The 17,332-nt window shown below is 35.2% G+C and overlaps 1 protein-coding gene across 1 annotated transcript in view; it reads left to right on the forward strand.

The window, feature by feature from the left end:
* The window catches only part of LOC124371501 (tripeptidyl-peptidase 2-like), a 70,365-nt gene that overhangs the window by 44,865 nt on the left and 8,168 nt on the right, over nucleotides 1-17,332 (forward strand). Inside the window, 6 exon segments of the mRNA XM_046829851.1 lie at nucleotides 2,517-2,853; nucleotides 6,894-7,111; nucleotides 8,191-8,425; nucleotides 10,249-10,356; nucleotides 10,358-10,378; nucleotides 10,517-10,635. Coding sequence (XP_046685807.1) covers nucleotides 2,517-2,853; nucleotides 6,894-7,111; nucleotides 8,191-8,425; nucleotides 10,249-10,356; nucleotides 10,358-10,378; nucleotides 10,517-10,635 — 1,038 coding nt within the window.

Raw genomic sequence — 17,332 nt, forward strand, 5'->3', positions numbered from 1 at the left:
TAGATACCAAATATTGTTATATGTTTTTAGAAAACTGTTAAATAAAGTTTCAATGTCAATCTCTTTTCTTTTATAGGTATCAATTATTTCCCACCTTTCACTCTCCAAACTTTCTGCAAACAATTTAATTTGTGTCTCATTTTGCTTACGCATACATTTTTTTGAGGATGTGACTGTCTCATTTGGTCTACATGATCTATCAAGTTTTAGATTTAATAGAAGAGGATTATGATCGGAAATGCAGTCATTCAAAACTTTTAATTCATAACAATCCCTTGAAAAATTTACGAGGATGTTATCGAGACACGAATCATTTCTTGTAGGAGCCTTATTTATAGCTACCAAGTTAAGAGAGCGTAAGATGTTTACAAAGGTGGTTGTCACTGTGTCAGTGGTTTTATGGAATGGTATGTTGAAGTCACCTCCAATGACTAACTTAGAGGTATGTTGCAAAACCTTTTTAATAGCTTGTTCAAAGTTATCAAAAAATAAGTCCATATTACCACAAGGTGATCTATACAGAGAAACTATTGCTACTTCTAAATTGGCCAATTTTATTCCTGAAATTTCTAAATTTTGCTCTAGATTAAATTTGCTTAGGTCTAGTTCACTATATTCAAGCGAATCTCTTATAAAAATACCAGCACCCCCATTTTTTGAGGCTTTGCGACACACCATACTTGCAGCTTTGTAGCCCTGAGGTGTAAATAAAGATATCTGCTCTTCTAGTAACCAGTGCTCACAAATGCTTATAATATCTATATGCTTAAGTTTAGACAAGTGTTCTAATTCTAATAATTTATTACGGAGACATTGGATATTAATTTGTAAAATGTTAAGACCGATGTGCAAGTTTGATTCAATGAGTGAACTAGATTCATTGTTAAAGGTTGTTAAATTTTGAAACAGACAAGGGGTTTTTCCATTATTTTCAACTAAGGTTTTTTTACATTTTGTACTTTTTTTCTTAAAAAATAACTGTTTCTACCTTGGGGTTCTACTGTAATATTTCTTTTACATTCATCCACTAATTGTTGAGACACCACTCTTTTGTCTGTTTTGGGCGTTTCAAAACCCTGAAAAGGTGAAGAAATAGAAAAAGAGCTATGCTTCACTAGAGTTGGAGACTGTAGACAAGTCCCATTGTCTCCCGACAGGTGAGGGCTGGTGGAGTGTCCAGGTGGTGGTGTCTGTAGGGACTCAGTCACGGTAGGGTCAGTAGTCAGCTTCACTGGTGATGTCTGTTGAAATACTGCTGAGATGGACTGCTCCTCCAGAGTTGACTCCAAGCTTATCCTTGGGCTGACCTCTATCACAGATGGGCTGGTGGTTTGCTCTTGAGTAGGTATTTCTCCGCAGAGGTCAGGATCAGACTTTGATGTCGCTGAAGTTCTACCAATAGCCTGAAACTATCTTCCTGCCAAGCAATTTTTTTCCCATCTTGTTCAGATGCATTCCATGGCGAGTAAAATGCTGTCCTCTCAGTTCAGTCCCATCAATAACATTGAAGCTCTCCATTTCCTCCAGTTTACCGTTTAAAATTGCAATTTCTTTGTTAATGAAATGTTTTTTCTCCAGGTCGTGTCTTTGAAACAATGGTACAAAAATAAAGTTGGTATGGTTATTTTGCTGACAAAACCGATGTATTTGACCTGGAATTACTTGTGCAGCTCGACGGTTTCTGTAGGTAACACGGCTCATATCATTAGCCCCTCCGATTATTACAACCACGTCCTGGTCTGTGAGGTCTGTACACATTGCGTTAGTGTTCTGCAGTATGTGGGTTATTGGGGCTCCAGGACAGGCATTGACAAAAACCTCAGAATCTGGTACTAGTGGTTGCACTGCGTCATACAGATTTTTACCATGACTGTCAGCAAAAATTTGGATTTTTTTGGGTATAAAACTGTTTTTAATTGTTTCTTGTTTTGTGTATGTTTTAGATTTAATAATAGGCCTTTTCTGCTTTAATTTACTTTCATTCTTGTAGTCACTGTTTAGTGTGTTGATTTCAGTCTGGTTTTGCAAAGGTTCATCTGTTATCAGCCCTGATAAAATGTCATACTTGTTTGAAAGTGTGATAGAAGTATTTGGGAGGGTTGGCCACTCATTCAAAGACTTTGTATTAATATGTTTACCTTTTCTGATTACTTCACAGAATGTTTTCCCTGATTCGTCCAGATGATTTTCTTTATGGGTATTAGAGAGGGTTTTTTAAGTCCTCTTCAAGTAGTTTGGTTACTTCAATTAGATTCCTATGATCTAGCATTAATTCTGAATAAAGGTGTTCAAGATTTTGGCATTTCATTTCTTTTAATTTATTTTCTTCTAATATATTTTCAAGTTTCTTCTTTTCTTGTATAAGTTGTTCTTCTGCATTTGCTCTTTGTTTAGATATCCGTTCTTCCAAATTTTCTCTTTAGAGTCCAGCCTTAATTTGAATTTACTCTTCCTTGATATTGAGTTTATCTGAAAGAAATTGTGTAAAAGATTACAAGTGTATTGTCATGTAACAGTGTAAGAGCATACGATGTGAACAAACCAGAAAAAGGCCCAGTGTTCAAAGTGGAGGTGACAGTGGTCCAGCCGCACGTGTTAGATAATCTGAAGCCAGAGCTGGTGTGCAACGCAGTGTACTTTGATCCGAACACCATCCGGAGACACTTTATCCTGGTGCCTGACCCCGTCTCATGGGCTGTCATCAAACTGCGGGGCCTGGAGCGGGAGAACTTTGGCCGCTTCGTCGTTCACTGCATCCAGCTGAGACCCAAACACTCGTGCAAGGCAATAGAGTTCCACAAGATGGTCAATGTCTCAGCCCAGTCCGAGACAGTTGTCTGTTTCCAAGTCAAGGTAGGTTAGATTGTAAACTACTAAATTTATAGACAATGAGAATATTGATAGTGTTTTACTCTAAAATATTCGAAGAAGGTTGTTCCTTTAAAACTTGAGAAAGTGAAGAAGAGGCAATCAAAGTGGTCAGGAAATCTATTTACAACTGTAATTTGGTGTAATTAGGCACCAAATAATGTGTGAATGACCATTCTTGTTTGTTCTGTCCTGACCTCTTTCTATACTACTGTTGCCTTTCTGTTATGTTCAAATCAAATAATTTACTTGTCACTTTAAATCACATAAGTTTGGTGCTTTGCTACTGTAATATTTGGAACATCATGAAGATTAAAACGTACTAAATTTAAGTATAATAATACAGTAAGTTATAAAAAGTGTAAAATTTCAGTAGCAATAATTAACTCTTATACATGTGTACTTCTGATAAGTGTGATACTGGAATTATTATAGAAAAAAAAGTTATCTGAATTCTTGAACTTTATTTAAGCAAGCTATAGTAAGTGTTTTGGGAAGGAATAAAGAAATTTGTTGAAACTATCTTCTTGTTTTATCTCCTTAGATATAATATTATAAATTTAAATATAATATATCCCATATAATACAGTAGAGTCCCGCCAATCCGAACTAATTGGGACCGAACCTTGTTCGGATTGACGGGAAATTCGGACTAGGCGGATTTTTGTTAAATAGTACCATTTATCAACTTTCAAGTGCAATTTACGTGGTTTTAAAACAATTAAATGCATACAACAATCAAATGCAATAAACAATAGTAAGTACGTATTAAACGTAATAATAATATTACAGCTTCCTGTCTTTGTACGGTAACATCGCGTGGTCGAAACTGAGTGCCATTGTTTGTGCGTAATGAATCTAGTAGAAGCCACCTGTCTGTGGTGGTGGTGGGCGGGGCGAGTTGGTCGGTGACCTTGAAACAGTGTGGCGCGCAAAACTATTGGACTGCCACTACCTCATCCCTATCCCCTCCACCACCCACCCCGGTGACGAGTGGCGAGACGACAGTTTAGTGCAATCTTCCATACGCGCAGCACGTGCTCTTACTGTGTATTCTGTAGTTTGTGGTTTGCAGTTTTGTTTGTTCTTTGCTCTGCTCTGTGCGTATATCCGATATCATTATGGCTAGTAAACGTAAACACAACTCGTGTACGTTAAAAGAAAAACTCGAAGTTCTCAAAAGACTAGACAATGGTGAAAGTGCTACTCAACTTTCAATTGAATTTGGTGTCGGTAAAGCGACGATCAGTGACTGGAAAAAGAAGCGGGCAAAAATCGAACAATTTTGCTCTGTTACAAGTGAAAAAACTCTAGAAAAACGTCAAACTACTACTGTGTCATCGTATGACAAACTCGATGAAGCACTTTACTTGTGGTTTTCTCAAGAGAGACAAAAAGGCATTCCCATTACCGGCCCTCTTATTAAAGAAAAGGCGCTTCTACTAAACATCCTTATGGGAGGCGATCCGTCATTTTCGGCTAGTTGCGGTTTTTTAGATCGGTGGAAAAAAAGGCACGGTATCAGGCAACTGACTGTAACTGGCGAAAAGATGTCTGCAGACAGCAACGCAGCCGCAGAGTATCTTCAGGAGTTCAAAGAAATTACATCCTCCTACTCACCCCAGCAAGTGTACAACGCTGATGAAACGGGGCTAAATTTCAAAGCGTTGCCAACAAAGAGCCTAGCTTCAAGAGAAGAAAAGTCCGCTCCAGGATTTAAAATGGATAAGCAATGACTAACCGTATTAGCATGCAGCAACGCTTCCGCCACCAATAAGATACCTTTGATGGTTATCGGTAAATTAAAAAAACCTCGATGTTTTAAAAACATGAATATGAACGCTCTGCCGGTTTACTATAAAAACCAAAAGAAAGCTTGGATGGATCGTGCTTTGTTTCAAGAATGGTTTGAGAAACAATTTGTGCCCAACGTGAGAGCCTACAATGAAGAAAATGGACTGCCTGATAGAGCGTTGTTACTCATAGATAACGCTCCGTCCCATCCGGATGACTTAGAGCTGGTTATTGGTGATATAAAAGCCATTTTTCTACCACCGAACGTTACTTCGATCATACAACCAATGGACCAAGGAGTTCTACAAGAGTTGAAGCAAAATTATCGGAAAAAGCTGCTCCGAAGCCTGCTTGAGGAAAATAAAGACCTCACAATTCTCCAAAAGCTTAAGAAAATCACGATCAAAGATGTAATTTTCTGGGTGGCAGAGGCTTGGGAGAACACAAGCGTAGGAGCTCTGCAGAAATCTTGGAAAAATCTTTGGCCTGATCTGCAGTTTGTTGAAGAGGTTGTTCCACCGGTAAATGAATGCGAACTTCTTCCTCTTGTAAAAAAAATACCGGGATGCGAAAATGTAGAGAAGGAGTGTGTTGATGAGTGGACGGCTGTAGATGACAAAGGCTTCGAGGAGTACACAGACGAAGACATCGTGGCACAGGTGCAAGGAGTCCCAGCTGATGACTCATGTAGCAGTGAGGATGAGGGAGACGCCCAAACTACCGATATTGTTCCACACAGCGCAGCTGCAAGTGCCTTTGACCTCGCTCTACGCTACGTCGAGCAACATGCCGCTGCTACTCCCAATGACGTAATGTTCATTCGGCGTTGGCGAAACATTGCATCGTCCAGTCGTTTTAGTGTGTTGCGTCAAAAGAAGATCACTGACTTTAGGTCTTAAGAAAGTGTTGGGTTTTGCAGTGTTTTGTTTTACGTTTTTATCCCTTATTGTGTCTAAGTTAAAGTACAAATTATTTGCTAAGCCTTGCGTAGGGGTTTGTACATTATAAATACAGTACAGTACAGTACTATGTTTCATTTATTAACAGTATAAATTCCGTACAATGTATGTATCATCTAACGTTTCAAATGTAATTTCAGTTTCTATATGTCAGTAAGTAAATGCTTTGAGAAATAAAACTTACGTTTTACTATAATAACTGGTTTTAATTTATTTTCCTGCCTTTTTAGCAATTTTATATTTTCTCCTAGCCCGTGTTCGGATTAGGCGGATTTTCGGATTGGCGGGGTTCGGATCGGCGGGACTCTACTGTATACAGACAAATAGAAATAGACAAGAATGGTTATTCGCACATTATTTGGTACCACCATTTCCATCCAAATTACAGCTGTAAATAGATTTCCTAACCACTTTGACAGCTTCTTCTCCATTTCAAGCTTTAAAGGAACGACCTTCTTCGAATATTTGAGAATAAAAACACTATTTTTAGTGTAGTCAGATGATGAATGGAGTATTGGTATCTATCCTCCTTGTTATCATTTAATGCTGGCAATATCACATATTAAAACAAATAAATTTATCATGTATCCGTTCCTTGAAAATAAGATACAAGGTATTTATCAAATCAAAATTACATATCAATTTTCTTTTTTTTTACATATTTGGAGGAGAGCTAGTTTGATTAAATGTGTATTTGTTGACTTATCTCTAATACCATGTATCTATAAAACTAAAACTTTTCGGGAATTTAAAAAGGCCATTAAAATTAATTTAAAATTTTGTATTTTTTGTTTACTTTTTTATAGGTTACTGTAAAATTTACTTTAGTTTAATAATAAACATTATGAAGAAATATATTTTACTCAATAAATGTGAGACTTTTTTACTTCCTGAAGAGATGTTCATTTATTTCAGATACTTGTTAGTCAAGTATAGCTGACAAATACAACTAATTGTTTATTCTTCCGTAATTAGGTGTGAATTCTTTGTGTGATTTTGGGGGGTAATTTTTTATGATTTACTGAGTATTTTTGTGAACGTTCATAGACAGAGTTTAGTACATTTTTATTGTTTTATATTCTAAGAGCAAATTTTGTGTTCTTAACAAGTAGAAATTTGTTGACAAGAAAATTGGTGCTTAGTTTTTGATTAATTCATTCATTTGTGTTACAAATGTTTCAACATGGAGTTAACTGGAAAAATGAGACGTTATATAGAGAAGTGTTATAAATAAATTACAAGCTCACTGTATGTGCCTGACACTGTGTCTAGGGAGGAGTGGTGCTGGAGGTGGTGGTAGCCAAGTACTGGGCTAACCTAGGCCACATGAACCTCAACTACTCGGTGGAGTTACACGGTTGCCGACCTGACACTCCCGCAGTGACCATGCTGCACGCCGACGGCATCCATGAGATCGAGCTGTACAGTGGCCTGCAGAGTGAGGAGGTTTCTCCTTTCATACAGATCAAGAGCAGTGTCTCCGTCCTAAGGTAAGTAAAACTAAGTGGCAGAAAACAAAGTTATGGGGTATTTTTCTTCATTGATGAGCGTTTGTGAATTCTGTCACTCTAGAAATGCCCTAGAAAATATGTAAAGAAGTTTGTATTTATAGCCATGGCAATTTATTCCGTTCTTATTTTTTTCTGCCATAGTTGATTTTGCTTTGTTTCCCTGATCAAACAATATATACATACACTGGTCTCAGAAAACTACTTCCATCAAAAGACAATGCAAATGGGTTGTATAACAGTTTTTAAATTTATAGTAAATGTTAGATAGCAAATTTTGTCTTTGATATTTACACTACAATACCGATCAAGCACTGCATACTTAATATTTGCTAAAATGTACAGTTAAAAGTATAATTTATTAAAAATTGTAACTTTTTCATCTGGATATTGTCTCACTCTGTGCTCAACAGCAGTTGTAGGACAGGTTGATATAAGGTGGTGTTACTATTAAGCTTACTGTGCTTTCAAGACTATACATATAAAAAAAAATTGAACAAATTGTTAAATTAATTAAACATATCCGGTTGTGCTGCCATAAACATTGTTTACATTAACCAGTTGATTACATTTAACAGCCTTATTTTCCAACTTTGTCCAAGTAAATATAAGCTTGTTACTAACTTATAAAAGTATCTACTGTATTTTGATCAGTAGTTTTGACCATATTTTGACACTCACGTTGTTCATAAATAAAACTAACTTTTAAAAAACATTGATTTTATCGGTAATAGGATATGGAAAATAATATTTTTTGTGTGGAAAAGTCAGGGAATTTCTTCAAGCCATTTGGCTAGGCACCCTGGTTACAACTCATTTACTAAATGATAATGGACTGTGAATTAAGCAATAGCTATTGGTGTATCAAACATTTCAGTTGCACGTTTCTACACATTTATGTATCATTTTAAGTAATGGCAAGATAAAACGTAATGAAGGACTAGTGTTAGTTACCAAATATTTCTTTGGAAAAATAATGGGCAATAAAATCAAAATTAATGTCTGTTCATGGCCAATATTTGTTGTAAGAGAATTAAAAAAAATATTGTATGAATTTGCAGGCCAACAGAGGCCAAAGTCCTGGCTCTGGACAAACGCGATGTCATCCCTCCGAGCAGACAGATCTACCAGCTGTTGTTGACGTACACGTTTCATCTTAGCAAAAGTTTCGATGTGACACCAAACAGCTCTTTACTGAGTCACCTGCTCTACGAGTCTGAGTTTGAGTCCCAGCTCTGGATGTTGTTTGACTGCAACAAGCAGTTGTTGGCCTCTGGTGACGCCTATCCTAACAAGGTAGTGTTCTCATTTCATGTAGAGTAACTTCATGTGGTGATCTAACCTATTAGCGTAAGATTGTGACAGTCACCTGCTCTACGAGTCTGAGTTTGAAACTATTTTGTCAATTAAATGCAAACTTCAGGAACTGGAATTGGTAGGAGATAATCACAACCATTTTAGAAGAAATCGTAATAATGTAGCAATAAGCCCCATACCTTGCAAGTTTTTAAAAAGAAACCAAAGTATATTGGATCCAAATTTTATAACAGAGAGTCATGTTTCCCAATTTCAAAGAATTTAAAATAATTATGCTTCCAAATATGTATGTATATTGCTGCTTGACCAATGTTAAGGTATCTTTAAATAGGAAATATCACCTTCTTGACTTAGCATTAGTAAGATTACAAAAAACTAGAAATAGTCATATATATATGAAGATTAAATCTATATATATAAATGGGAATGTTTGTTTGTATGTTCTGTTATAACTCTGGAACCAATGCACGAAACATCGTGAAATTTTGTACAGTGATTCTACACGTTCCTGGAAGTAACATAGGCATACTTTTAGAGAGGTATTTGGTCCAATTTTAATAGTTTATCTCATTAATTTTTTAATTATAAATTGTTGTTGATGTTGGTGTGTTTTATATTGGATCCGACAGACTGCGCTACGACACGTAATACAAAGCGAACTGATACTTAACAGCTGATAATACTTTCAGCTGAAGTTCATCAAAGAGGCAGAAACATTTGTTTACATTTAAAATTTAAAACATTTTTATTGTAAAGTGCTTGATCAGTAGTGTTTTTAAATTCAGATTGCATCAATGATCAATAAACTATTTAATTCAAAGAAAATACTATTAAACGCTATTATGAAAACAACCTCATTATACAAATCCGTGAATGTTTGCACATAAGGTAATCGAATTTGGTTACATCGAAGGTAAATGAAAAGAGCCGAAAGAAGACACTTTATGATCGAAACTTGGTTTCTTTGATACATTTTCTTGAAGGCACACTCCTAAAATAATACTGGAAATATCTTAGACAGAAAATAATTTTAACAGACTGAATGTGATTCTTTATAACCTAATTAGTTTACCGAGATTCATCCGTATACAGTAACTGTTCTAAATAACTTATCAACACCTAGCAAAAACCACGAAAGATAGAGGCAAGAATATGATACATACCTTCATAATGCGCCCAAGAGGCTCACGAAGGAACGACTGTCAATTATCTCAGCAATGTTTAGAATGTGATAAAAAAAGAATAAGTGAATATAGTGTACTGTTTTTCAACGGGAAATTGTGTGTGAAGCCGTGGGAAACTGCTAGTTATCCAATAAACTGCCAAAGAATGCATGGGATATGTCCTTGACTTCACAGTTAAAAAAAGCAGTAGAAAGATGGTTGAAGGATAATATTTTTTACTCTATTACAAAATTTTTGCCTGTGATATTAGTACATGTTTTTAATGTTTAAATTGTAATTATGTGCTTGTTTTATTTTAATAATTATATATTGTTTGTCATTGTAAATTGTATTAGTATTTTAATTTGAAATTACATTGTTGTCTTTTCTAAATGTGTTATATATAGAGCAAAGTTCATAATATATTTTAATTAGGCCATTGTTATTTTCTTATTGTTAATTTATGATTATTTCTTTTCTTAAACAATATATAATTGTCATTGTTAGTAAAGATAAAAAAAATAATTATAAGCCTATGACTTAATCAATTACACTGTTTGTGTTAAAAGACAATAAAAATTCTTGATAAGACAATAGTGCTATGTTAGTCATACTTAGGACGTTTTGCATTTGTTTCAGTATAATGTGAAGTTGGAGAAAGGAGACTACACTATACGACACCAAATCAGACACGAGAAGAAAGATCTGCTGGAGAAACTGACTGACTTGCCCATTCTCCTGTCACACAAAACTCGCCACTCCGATCACTGTAAGTTGTCTTCCCTGTAAATGGTCACAATTAAAAATAAATAGTTGACAATTTAATTTAATTATTTTGTTTTAAATTCTTAAACAATGAAATTACAATATTAAACTGATAATAGTATTGTGAATGACTGTTTTGAAGGTAGATGCATATGGGAGCCAGTCTCAGGCCCTGATTGGTGGCAAGAAGCTAACCTCCGCCATTTTGCCAACCGGAAAGTACACTCTACCGATCTACATTGCTCCTCTCCCTTCTGACAAGTAAGAACTCACTTGTTGTACTTTTCCAGTTTAGTGCTCCATTAACCACTTATCACAGTACTGTGTTAAACATTATTAAATATTTTTCAACGTTACCATGGGCTTAAATAAAATAATTTATGTATTACAATTTAAAAAAGTTATATACATAAATATGTAAAACATGGTAAATTAACAATAAAAATAATATATTTGAGTTGTTAAGGGTTGCTGATTATTTTGCTGTGAACTATTTTTTTCCAAATGTTACATTTTAAGGTATCTACATTTTTTACAATTTTTTATGTGAATAATTAAATATTCACAAAAAATACAATACAGAAAGTGGATGAACATGGTTTGTTACACTGAAATATTTCTTGCTTTCCACGTGTTACAATAAAACCTACATTGTAGTCTGTTTTATCAGCTAAAACAGTAGCTCTGTCAACCAAACACAATAAAATTTAATTTTTGGTGAGAGATTTACCAAACCATTGTGTAGTTTTGTAGTTAACTTGGATTTGTACAAGGCGATTAGGTTCAGCAATATTGAGTGGCTGGTGGGTTAAAGTTGAGTCTTGTTAGTTACTCAGAGTATGTGCAACATCAGCAATATTGAGCAGCTGGTAGGTTAAAGTTGAGTCTTGTTAGTTACTCAGAGTATGTGCAACATCAGCAATATTGAGTGGCTGGTAGGTTAAAGTTGAGTCTTGTTATTTCTCAGAATGTGCAACATCAGCAATATTGAGTGGCTGGTAGGTTAAATTTGAGTCTTGTTAGTTGCTCAGAGTATGTGCAACATCAGCAATATTGAGTGGCTTGTAGGTTAAAGTTGAGTCTTGTTAGTTGCTCAGAGTATGTGCAACATCAGCAATATTGAGTGGCTGGTAGGTTAAATTTGAGTCTTGTTAGTTGCTCAGAATATGTGCAACATCAGCAATATTGAGTGGCTTGTAGGTTAAAGTTGAGTCTTGTTAGTTGCTCAGAGTATGTGCAACATCAGCAATATTGATTGGCTGGTAGGTTAAAGTTGAGTCTTGTTAGTTACTCAGAGTATGTGCAACATCAGCAATATTGAGTGGCTTGTTGGTTAAAGTTGAGTCTTGTTAGTTGCTCAGAGCATGTGCAACATCAGCAATATTGAGTGGTTGTTAGGTTAAAGTTGAGTCTTGTTAGTTGCTCAGAGTATGTGCAACATCAGCAATATTGAGTGGCTTGTAGGTTAAAGTTGAGTCTTGTTAGTTGCTCAGAGTATGTGCAACATCAGCAATATTGAGTGGCTGTTAGGTTAAAGTTGAGTCTTGTTAGTTGCTCAGAGTATGTGCAACATCAGCAATATTGAGTGGCTTGTAGGTTAAAGTTGAGTCTTGTTAGTTGCTCAGAGTATGTGCAACATCAGCAATATTGAGTGGCTGTTAGGTTAAAGTTGAGTCTTGTTAGTTACTCAGAGTATGTGCAACATCAGCAATATTGAGTGGCTGGTAGGTTAAAGTTGAGTCTTGTTAGTTACTCAGAGTATGTGCAACATCAGCAATATTGAGTGGCTGGTAGGTTAAAGTTGAGTCTTGTTAGTTGCTCAGAGCATGTGCAACATCAGCAATATTGAGTGGTTGTTAGGTTAAAGTTGAGTCTTGTTAGTTGCTCAGAGTATGTGCAACATCAGCAATATTGAGTGGCTTGTAGGTTAAAGTTGAGTCTTGTTAGTTGCTCAGAGTATGTGCAACATCAGCAATATTGAGTGGCTGTTAGGTTAAAGTTGAGTCTTGTTAGTTACTCAGAGTATGTGCAACATCAGCAACATTGAGTGGCTGGTAGGTTAAAGTTGAGTCTTGTTAGTTACTCAGAGTATGTGCAACATTAGCAATATTGAGTGGCTTGTAGGTTAAAGTTGAGTCTTGTTAGTTGCTCAGAGTATGTGCAACATCAGCAATATTGAGTGGCTGGTAGGTTAAAGTTGAGTCTTGTTAGTTGCTCAGAGTATGTGGAACATCAGCAATATTGATTGGCTGGTAGGTTAAAGTTGAGTCTTGTTAGTTACTCAGAGTATGTGCAACATCAGCAATATTGAGTGGCTTGTTGGTTAAAGTTGAGTCTTGTTAGTTGCTCAGAGCATGTGCAACATCAGCAATATTGAGTGGCTTGTAGGTTAAAGTTGAGTCTTGTTAGTTGCTCAGAGTATGTGCAACATCAGCAATATTGAGTGGCTTGTAGGTTAAAGTTGAGTCTTGTTAGTTGCTCAGAGTATGTGCAACATCAGCAATATTGAGTGGCTGTTAGGTTAAAGTTGAGTCTTGTTAGTTGCTCAGAGTATGTGCAACATCAGCAATATTGAGTGGCTTGTAGGTTAAAGTTGAGTCTTGTTAGTTGCTCAGAGTATGTGCAACATCAGCAATATTGAGTGGCTGTTAGGTTAAAGTTGAGTCTTGTTAGTTACTCAGAGTATGTGCAACATCAGCAATATTGAGTGGCTGGTAGGTTAAAGTTGAGTCTTGTTAGTTACTCAGAGTATGTGCAACATCAGCAATATTGAGTGGCTGGTAGGTTAAAGTTGAGTCTTGTTAGTTGCTCAGAGCATGTGCAACATCAGCAATATTGAGTGGTTGTTAGGTTAAAGTTGAGTCTTGTTAGTTGCTCAGAGTATGTGCAACATCAGCAATATTGAGTGGCTTGTAGGTTAAAGTTGAGTCTTGTTAGTTGCTCAGAGTATGTGCAACATCAGCAATATTGAGTGGCTGTTAGGTTAAAGTTGAGTCTTGTTAGTTACTCAGAGTATGTGCAACATCAGCAACATTGAGTGGCTGGTAGGTTAAAGTTGAGTCTTGTTAGTTACTCAGAGTATGTGCAACATTAGCAATATTGAGTGGCTTGTAGGTTAAAGTTGAGTCTTGTTAGTTGCTCAGAGTATGTGCAACATCAGCAATATTGAGTGGCTGGTAGGTTAAAGTTGAGTCTTGTTAGTTGCTCAGAGTATGTGGAACATCAGCAATATTGATTGGCTGGTAGGTTAAAGTTGAGTCTTGTTAGTTACTCAGAGTATGTGCAACATCAGCAATATTGAGTGGCTTGTTGGTTAAAGTTGAGTCTTGTTAGTTGCTCAGAGCATGTGCAACATCAGCAATATTGAGTGGTTGTTAGGTTAAAGTTGAGTCTTGTTAGTTGCTCAGAGTATGTGCAACATCAGCAATATTGAGTGGCTTGTAGGTTAAAGTTGAGTCTTTGTTAGTTGCTCAGAGTATGTGCAACATCAGCAATATTGAGTGGCTGTTAGGTTAAAGTTGAGTCTTGTTAGTTACTCAGAGTATGTGCAACATCAGCAATATTGAGTGGCTGGTAGGTTAAAGTTGAGTCTTGTTAGTTGCTCAGAGTATGTGCAACATCAGCAATATTGAGTGGCTTGTAGGTTAAAGTTGAGTCTTGTTAGTTGCTCAGAGTATGTGCAACATCAGCAATATTGAGTGGCTTGTAGGTTAAAGTTGAGTCTTGTTAGTTACTCAGAGTATGTTGCAACAGTATGCTGAGAGCATCATATGAAACGGAATATACAGATATAAAAATCTTAATGGCTGGATAAAGATCTTAATTTATGAACAAACACTCCAATAATTAAGAAATTTTATTTTTGTGAGGCGTTTCATGTCCAATGAACACATCATCAGACCCACATAACTGAAATAAATTTTATATACATACTGAAAATATGAGTGTATATATATATATAGTGAATATATATATATATATAATTTAAATAAAGAGTCCATCAAGTAAAAAAAATTTTGCTCCACCAGGAATTGAACCCGGATAACTCACTTACCTGGAAAGCATGCTATTACTACACCACAGAGCCCTTACTTTGTACGATTCAATTATTTTGTAATTTATCATTTCTGTCACATATGCAGTCCCTGGGCTAAAAATGGGCACACTGGGCATCTGCCCCAAATTTTAAGGGGTGCAAAATCGAGGTTAAAAAAAATTATAAAAGTTATTAAATAATTAAAGAAAGGTATGATAAGATGATATTCAAAGTATAGTCAACATGAATTAATTATATAAAAATGCAGTTATATTCAATACGCATGAACTTAAATATAAAATTATGTTTTTTACACATAACACACAATTTGACTGTATAATCGTGAATAATAATGACTAATATTATTCTGTTTTTGGATTTAAATCATTTTGCAAGATTCAGGGAGGCATAGACTTTTACTAATATTTTTTCTGTATCACAAATAAACTTAATATAAAATGTGTTCAAAACAATGATATTTGTTTGCTTTCATGGAAACCAAATAAATTGAAAACTTATGTTTTGTTAACTATTTCCTTGTAAACTAGGTGTATTTTAATTAAATCTTGAGCTTGTTGCACGTTATTTTGAAAGCTCTTAAGAGCAATTAGATTGAAAAGTAACTCCTAAAGAGGGTCGTGAGAAAGTATAGAAGGTACACAAAGAGGCATTTATCTACCTGCTTGAACGATGGTTTCAAACCAAGAAAGAGTTATCCAAGTCTTCGCTATAGGCTTCTATTCTTTTGCTAGAGAGAGCTTCATCTTCAGTAAGGAAAGATAAAGTCAACCTAAGTCCCAATTACCAAGGTTTATTTTTTTGGAAGAGGGCACAGCCCAGTGAAGGATAAACTAGAAACACTTCTTTATTGAGGTTGTTGGAGAAGGCAACAGGAGGACTTAATTTCAACAGTTCCAAATAGTCTACAAAAAGAGCTCCTTTCGTTGAATCTTAAGTCAGCAGAGAAGAGTCCTCTCACATCAATCTTTGTGAACTTCAACAAGACAGGTTTCCAGAGAGTCTAAGGGAGATCTTCACGCTTTCTTCTGTTTGAAAGAAGACTTCAGGAGAAAAACTCTGAGGTTCATCAGACTCTATCTTCTTGAACTCTCATTTCCTAAAAGGAGAGCGTCTGGAAAGTGTCCTGGGATGATCTTCACAATCCCTGCATCCAGACGATTCTTTTTAGAATCACCTGCAACCAATCGGCCACTGAATATACAACTGCAATGTGGGGCGGTGTGTTTGAGTAACAATTCTGGGAACAGTGCTGCGTTTTACGAAGTAGAGGGATGAACGCTACACTACGTTGCAATGGTCGGGCGGCGTAGATATAGGGACACAGGACGGCCCCCCCCCCCACACTACCATCAACTTTGAGACACACCAACACGTGTATGAGGACCAAGGAATTGATTAACCCTCCAAGTGTTGTTCATCAAAATTTGGACGGTTATTTTCCATCCTGTATTGTTGTTCATCAAAATTTTGACGATCAAACATTACTTTGTATAATCACTCATTACAGTATATTCCGGCAACGTATTGATTCGATTCATGCACCATTGGATTCGGGAAAAAAAAGCCTAAGGAGTACTATAGTTTTATTCCTCTTTGTATTGTAGTTGCAACGTACCAAGTTCGTAGTTTGGAACGTAAAAGAAAACGATGCAGTTTATTGTGACCGCCATGTTGTCGCTGCCCGTTCTGATTTGTTTCTGTGATGAGTCGTGTTTATTAGTAAGTTTTATTTGTGTTTTAGTGTTGTGTTTAGTGTGTGGTGAGTTGTTAGATATTGCAGTAGTGCAAATAAATATATTTTAGAATAAATAAATTTCTTTTTACTGAAATATGTTTGATGAATTATTGAATCTGTGTAGGCTTTGGCTAAAATTCATTTCACGTAGTTTATTATTGTTTTTCACTCACTAAACGTTATTTTAGGCACTCTTTTAGTTCTGAAATAACAATTTTCACAACCAAATATATATTTACCGTAATTTCTTTGGTTATGTATGATAACTGTTTGGACCATTCCAGGGTCATTGTTAGTCGCGTAGGCTATATACTGTTATTTAGTAATACATGTAGTTGTGGAATCAAAATATATGTAATATATTTAGACACAGTTTATGGTTTTCTAAAACTACATAAAATTTCCCATCAGATGTAAACCATAGATTTATAAATTTGGATATAATACAAACTTTAAAAAACATTTTATACTTTGCTCTTTGAAAATTTTTCGCAAAAGTTTTGAGTAATGACAAAATGAAACTTTTTTCGACTCTTCAATAAAAAGTTATGGAATTTATTTTACTGCTGCTGTACAGTTTACTTCATTCTGAGTAATAAAATATGCAATATAACATGTATTCAAGTAAAACTGTATTAGTAAAACTTTTATTAGCAAACTCTTACATATACACCATTTTTTCACAATTTATGCGCATTGCTGCTTTTTGTTATATAGCGTTATTATAGTTTCATAAATTTGTATAATGCTTATGTTTTTCTGAAACTAGAATAAATTTGACACAAAATGGCTATCTCACTTTTATAGTTTTCTTACTATAACTTGGTTTGCTAGATATGGTCCCCCCTAAATTAAAAAAAAAATTAAATTTTGAATTTCATGGAAAAACATTTTTTAGTAACAATTTTTTTAAGGCCAACTTTAGATGCTAATATTATTATATGTTTAATTCTGAACACAAAAATATATACTTCTATATACATTACTTTTAATTTATATTTTTAATAAATTAAAAAAAAAAAACCCTTGCACGAGTCTCTAAAACATGCTGCCACTACAGAAAAAAATGACCGCCACTTGGAGGGTTTAAAATTCTACAAACAATAAATTATTGTTTCTGTAAGCGATTTACATTTATATAATAAAATGCAAATTTCTATTGTTTT

The sequence above is a fragment of the Homalodisca vitripennis genome, unplaced genomic scaffold (genome assembly GCF_021130785.1).
Source record: "Homalodisca vitripennis isolate AUS2020 unplaced genomic scaffold, UT_GWSS_2.1 ScUCBcl_1533;HRSCAF=5270, whole genome shotgun sequence".
Taxonomy (NCBI): Eukaryota; Metazoa; Arthropoda; class Insecta; order Hemiptera; family Cicadellidae; genus Homalodisca; species Homalodisca vitripennis.